We start from the raw sequence: 6,665 nt of genomic DNA, 5'->3' as shown, positions 1-6,665 counted from the left end.
CCTGAGGTTAGGGCAGGATGCTGGGAGTCAGGCATCCCTCAGGGCACAGACCTGGGGTGTCTATGGGTGGGAACCGATAGCTCATGCCCAGATCCTCCAAGGCCTCCAACCATAGGCCAGGTCTCCAGCTGCCCTGGGGTTGGGTAGAAGAGGAGGTGAGAGGCAAGAACCCTCACTCCAGGCCCCTGGCCTCTCCCGGCCTCCCAAGTCCCACCCACCGACTGTGTGACCTTGCAGTCTGCCTCAGTTTCCCCACTTGGGCCAGGGTCCTAGGTGCCTAGCTGTCTTGGAGGGCACGGGTTGGCGTGGCCGAGGCTGGCAGGCTGGGGAGACACATATGGGCTTTCTAATTAAGGACTTCCTTCCAGGCCTGGTCATTCGAGAGGACAAAATTCTTAGCGGCCCTGGGAAGGGCCTGGCCTGCTCCATCCCCGCCAGCTGTGTCCTCTACCAAGAACAAGCCCACGCTGGGCAGCTTGTGGCCCAGGGGCCTGCTTCCAGGCCAGCAGAGCCAATAGCTGCAAACTTCTTCCTGATGAGGCTGCCAGGATGCAAGCGCCACTTCCCGTCATCTTGGCTGACAACTGCACACCTCTTCTAAGATCATTCCTCCGCCCTTCAGTGGGGACAGCCTGGCTGGGACGCCCCTGCACTCACCTAGGCTGCCCCAGGTGCAGACAGCAGGCCAAGACGGCCCGCCTGTGCAGACACACAGGCTGGTGCAGACTTCGTGGTGGAATCGGGGACACCTGGGAGGACAGGCGGGTCCAATAAAAACAGAAACAACCGGGGCTGGCCCACCTGGGGTCTCTAAGGCACGACTTACACTGGGGTCCCGTGGGAATAGGGCCAATCTGCTTCCTGGGCATCTGGGAACCCGCCCTCCCTTCCCACGGAGCCATCTACTCCAACATTTTCCAAGCGTCCCTCACTGCAGAAAGGGTGGAGGCTATCAGGCAGAAAAGGAGAGAAGTAAAACAGGAAAATCTGGTGGGAGTGGGGAGAGCAGGCCCTCCATGGCAGTCAGGTCCCATATCCATCCCTGAGATGCACCTCTAAGGTACAAAAGTTAAACTCAAAAAGCTCAACCTAGTTTTTTTCCCAGCCCCTACCCCTACCTCTGTGACTCTGGAAAGCTTTTATTATGATCATTAACATGGTCTTGGTTTTTCCATCACAATCATCATCTAATCCGCCTGTGAGCAGAAGGAACCACAGATGAGCCCCTCTCTTGTGCTTGTGTAGATGGTGCCACCCAGCAAACTCATGGCCTTCATGGAGGAGAGGCCTGTCCAGCCTCGGGGAACCTTGTGGAGCCCCCATCAAAAACCTGCATCTCGGCAGGTCAGTGGAATTCTCACTGACCATTTTTGTAATCCCCAGAAATTAATTTTTTTTTTTTTGGTCAATCATGTGTTAATTTTTTTTTTTTTGTAAACAGTCTTACTCAAGCTATGGTTGAGAAAGCCAAAACCAGTGTTTCTCCCCAAGTTAAAAACTAACGAGGTGCCCTGCAGCCTGCCAGCCTTCACCCACAGAGGCTGGATGGCCACTGAGCCTCCTGTGAGCAGGCAGAAGTTCTAGCCTCAGACAGAAGCCCCTGGCTCCTGCCCCGGACCCCAAGAGGTTACTTCCCTGCACCTGCTCCAGTCTCTGAGGTCAGCGGCAGCCCGCTTTGGTCCTGCATTCTCCTGCCAACCTTCCCAGGCCACTGTGAAGAAACATAAAGCATCTAAAATGTTACTGAGTCTGCAACCAGGACACCTGGCCCGTTCTGCTCAAACCCAGGGCCCTCGAGGGACACCGGGCCTTTCCCTGGTGGGGTGGATGCTGCACCTTGGCCCATGGTGGCTCAGATCTCTGACTCCTGTCTGTAAGGCCGCTGCTTGAGGCTGCCACCACCAGCCTGAGGTCTGTCAAAGTCATGCCGTGCCTGGGGGCTGCACCCATCCTGGTCTCCATCTGCCTTGTCCTCCTCATTGCGGCTCAGGAAAGCCAGCTCCTTCTCGGAACAGAAGGAGTTGGCACTGGGCAGCAGGAATTTGTTCTTCACCAGGTCCTTGGTGCTGCAGCGGGGTGTGGAGGGCAACTCGTAGGTCTTATGGAAGTGGGAGTAGTCGATCCTGTACTGGTTCTTCTCCTCGAAGAGGGCAGGCTTGAAGCGGTGGCCCCACAGGATCTCATTGGCCAGATAGGAGCTGCGGGCCTGCGTGGTCATGGCTGTGGCCTCCACCATGCCCTCCAGGATGACCACAATCTCGAAGTCATCCGTCTCCAAGTCCTGCCGGCTGATGCCAAACAGCGGGCTGGCCTCGTCAATCTTATGCAGGATGGTGATGGGGGACACGAGGAAGATGTGGTCGAGGCCCTTGTCGAAGCCAACGTCAATGTCGATCTGGTACAGCGGGATGTACTCGCCCTCCTCGGTGACCCTCGGCTTGATGAGCTGGGCCTGCACGTGCGCCTCCACGATGTGGCTCTTGCTCAGGTTGCCTGCGTGCCACATGAGGCAGGGCTTGCCGTCGTGCAGGGCCACCACCTCATTGTGGCTGAACAGCAACGTCTGTGCCCGCTTCTTGGGCCGAGCCATCTTGACCATGATGGCAGCCGATCATGAAGGAGTCGATGATGCAGCCCATGATGGACTGTGCCACCACCATGAACACAGCCATCAGGCAGTCACACAGCGCAGGCCGTAGCTGATGGTAGTCTGCACCTTGATGGAGAAGAAGAAGGCAGCCATGAAGCCGTGTACCTGCATCACTCAAGGTGTGCGGCCATGGTCCTTGGCCAGCTCCAGGTCACCATGCACCATGGCGATGCCCCAAAAGATGTCACCGAACAGGAGCCAGGAGGCGAGGAAGGCCAGCGAGAAGATGAGCAGCATGTAGCTCCAGCGGATGTCCACGCAGGTGGTGAACATGTCGGCCAGGTAGCGCTGCGACTTCTCATCCATGTTGGCGAACTCCATGTTGCACTGGCCGTTCTTCTTGACAAAGCGGTTCCAGCACCGGCGCTGCGTGTGCACCTTGCCTTTGCCGAAGCCTTTGGTCCCCAACATGGTGACCAGGTGCAGCCCGTCCTCTTCCAATGACATGATGCTGTAGGGGTTGGCCTTGCCGGCCGACGTCATCCCGGGGATGGGGGGGGCCTGGCTTGCCCCAGGGCTGGCTCCACGGGGGGCGGCTCCTGCAACAGAGAAGACAGAGGGGCTGGCGGAACAGGCCACCCCGGCCCAGACTTCTGCCCCCACCCGGGACCCTCGGCCATGGCGTGTGACCATCTGCGCCCTAACTCACCCCCCACGGAGCTCTCCATCTCCCCTCCTCAGCCAACCACCCACCCTCCTTCTCGGCTTGGAAAACAGACCTGGAGCCTCCCAGGAGCTCTGGCCAAAAGCCTTGGCTTCATCCTCAGCCCATCTGAGCGCCCCCCTACCAAAGGCTCCACTTCCAAAGTGTATTTACGATCCTACCTATTCTCCCATGGCCGTGGCCTGAGTCCCTGTCATCACCCACCCAGACCAGCATGGCGGCCGCCTCGCCAGCCTTTGTGCTCTGGCCCCCACTCCGGTCCAGAGGCAGTGGGGGAGCCTGGCTGTCCTCTGCTCAAAGCTGGTCTCTGCTGGCACCTGCGAGGCCTGCGTGAATGGAGTCTGGGGCCCCTCAGCTCTCAGGTCCAGGAGTCTCCTCTCACCCGTCGCAGCTCTGAGCCTGTGCGCTGCTCCTCAGGGCAGGCCCTCACACTCTCGGCCCAGACACCCTCTTGCTGCCTCACCTCCCTCAGTCCCTGGCCTCCATGCCCAGGAGCAGCTTCCTGAACCCATGGGGGACTGTAACCCCTCACCCAGGTCCTCACGGTAACCCCAAAGCACTGAATTCTGACACCATAACAGTAGTAACAGTAACGGGAAGGATAGGCCTGGGGTCGCACTCACCCACCAATCCCACTGTGAGACCACTGGCCTCCCAAGCATGGTGAGTTTGCCGTGTGATTCACTGCTGTCTCACCCCCCGGGCCTCAAACAGAGCCTAGCCCTGAGGATGCCCTCCTGATGCTCAAGCCCTGTGCCCCACGCACCCACTCTCAGCGCCCATATACCACAGCCTCCATCCGTAACTAGGAGGGGGTCCACGGGTCAGTGCCCAGAGGGGTCAATGACTGACCCCATCCCAGTGGCCTTCCCATCACTTTCTCAGCTCTAAATGACAGCATCTAGGGAAACACTCAGAGCACCACTGTCCTTGGCCCATTCAGGGGAGCACTTGGTGGGCTTGTTGCACACACACACATGTACGCACACCAAGCTGTCTCAGGCATGTCCCACAGCATAACACCTGCAGCCGGACACACTGTTTTCAGGCCCATACCCCACGTTCAGCCCCCAGATGGGCTGGCAGTGGCCCCTCCCCCCAGGGGCTCGCCGGCTCCGGGCTGGCCTGTTGGTGCCAGGCCGAGGCACCTGCAGGCCAGAGGCCATGGTGCCGCCTGGACCTGTGGTCACTGAGGCCATCTAGCCCTTAGCGTCAGGGCTGCAGGTGCTCAGGCCCTCAGCCTGGCTCAGCAGGGCTGAGCTGGAAGGAGGGGGAGAACACTGGCTGGCTGGCCTGGCCAGGACGCTGAGTCGGACATACTCCCCTCCACCACTGGGGACCCAATACACCCCAAATCCCCACCTGATCACACCGGGAGGCCAGTGTTAGACGAGGCTGGGAGCCCTCAAGTGCCCAGAAGACAATGAGGCCCCAGATAAGAAAGTCCCAGGGCAGCTGGTCCAGAAGCAGAGCCAGGTGGCTGAGTACCCACCAGAAACCCAGAAACAGGAAGCGACACAGCCAGGGGGAGGCAACACTGTGATTTAGCCCCCGTCTGTGTGACCAGGTGCAGCCAGGGCCTCAGAGGGAGTGCAACATCTGACCTCTGCTTCAAACACCTGGGAGACAGGTGAGAGAGAAGTCCACATGAGCAGCCAGGCTGCACATCCCTCCTAAGGTCTGTCTCCATTGCCAGATGTTTCTGAATCCCCAGAGCAGGCTTGTATATAATACTCATGGCCCTTACTGCCCACTCCTCAAACTGCAGAGAAAGCAGGCCAGACACATTAGCAAATGGTCTTAGATTCTCCTTGCAAAACCCTAAGAAGGTGGCTGCCATCACTACTTCTACCATGAACGGAGATTCAGAGAGGTTAATTGACTTCCCCAAAGTCACACAGCCAATAAGCAAGAGAGCTGAAATTCGAACCAATCTAGCTAATGCAAGGTCTCCTGCCGTGGGCATGTCAGGCTCTGCAGGGGCCTCTTCTTACACTGCCACCAACCCCCGCAGCTACTCCAGCTGACCACCTCACCATAGGTCTGAGGAGCTGAGGCCTGGGGCTGTGATGGTGGACGCTGCTTCTGCCTGGGCCAAGAGGCAGGGAGCCAGGGGTGGTGGGGACCCTGGGTACTGCACCAAGAAGATGGCTCGGCCCCAGATTCCTGGGCCCTCCAGGCGAAGGAGGCCAGGGCCCGGGTACTTAGATGCTGGTGGCAGGCCACTGGACCACAGGGGGCAGGTTTATGTGGCCTGGAGGCCTTGAGGGGCGTCCAGTGGGTCATGGCTGCTCCAACTGGGGCTCTGAGCAGCTCGAGGCCTGCAAGGGACAGAATCAGAAGAATCAAAGGTCAGAGAGCCCAGCCTGGCATGCTGCTCCCATCAGCTGGGGAGACCCACACTTGGCCAGCTCCCAGGCCAGGGAGGGAACTGCAGTGACTCCTGGTGTTTCTCCCTGGCCTGGGCACCTGGGACCCACCCAGACTGTGTCACACAGGCTTGGGAGACCCCTCTTCTGTTGATGTTCCTCCTCAAACCACACAGAAAATCAACAAGTTCACATTGACACTTGCCCCCCTGTTTCTCAGCTAGCAACTGAGACTATGAGCAGAGTCACTGTCCAATGTCATCCAGAAACTAAGGTTTAGAGATAGAGTTGGAGTTCCAGGTATCGGTCCAGTCCTCAGCTTTCCATGGCCCCATCCTGTCATGTGAGTCTGTGTGTGTGTGTGTGTGTGTGTGTGTGTGTTTGCATGTGATGCTAGGGGTGTGGGGAGCCCCTTCCAGGCTCTGGGTGAATGCAGCTCTACAAAGAAAGATCCGGAAGAGGACCCATGAGTAGAAACCCTAGAACCACAAACTTGACAAACTTCTCAAGGACACTCCAGATGGACAAACACAGGTGTGGCAAGGTCATGCAGCCTTGAGATCTTTAAAGACTCGATTTAAGAAATGTGGGACAACATCCCCAACCAGGGATACTCAGGCCTATTGCCTACATTCCTGTTCAGTGGATGCATACAGTTAAATCAGAAAAGGAATGTTATTAGATTGTTTTGCTACAAGAGGCCTCAGCAAGTAAGGAGACTGGCTCCCCATTTCATCGATTCGAGAATTAAGGCTGAAACTTGTCTCAAGTCACAAAGCAATTTGTGGGCTTGGATGAGACAGTAAAGGCAAGGATTAGGATCACTGTTGGTAGATGCCCCAGTCGGCCAGTGGGGACCCGAGGCGTTGACTGGAGGGAAGCAGGAGGGAGGCCCTGGGGTGAGCTACCTGAGCTAGACGAGGTGACTTCGACACTGAAAGTGGGTAGAGAGGCAAGTCCAGCAAGCAGAGAAGGGGACGGT

General features: G+C 57.9%; 1 protein-coding gene across 1 annotated transcript; it reads right to left on the bottom strand.

The window, feature by feature from the left end:
- Positions 1 to 1,852: 1,852 nt before the first annotated feature.
- LOC116863587 (inward rectifier potassium channel 18-like) lies at positions 1,853 to 5,600 on the bottom strand. The gene is given in 4 exon segments (XM_032851005.1): positions 1,853 to 2,605; positions 2,607 to 2,680; positions 2,683 to 3,189; positions 5,351 to 5,600. Coding segments are annotated over 4 exon segments (1,584 nt in total).
- Positions 5,601 to 6,665: the final 1,065 nt, after the last annotated feature.

This window comes from Lontra canadensis, unplaced genomic scaffold, assembly GCF_010015895.1.
Source record: "Lontra canadensis isolate GAN:19392208 unplaced genomic scaffold, GSC_riverotter_1.0 scaffold1743, whole genome shotgun sequence".
Classification (NCBI taxonomy): domain Eukaryota; kingdom Metazoa; phylum Chordata; class Mammalia; order Carnivora; family Mustelidae; genus Lontra; species Lontra canadensis.
Note: the sequence above shows the minus strand (reverse complement) of the source record. Positions and strands in the feature narration are given on the sequence as shown.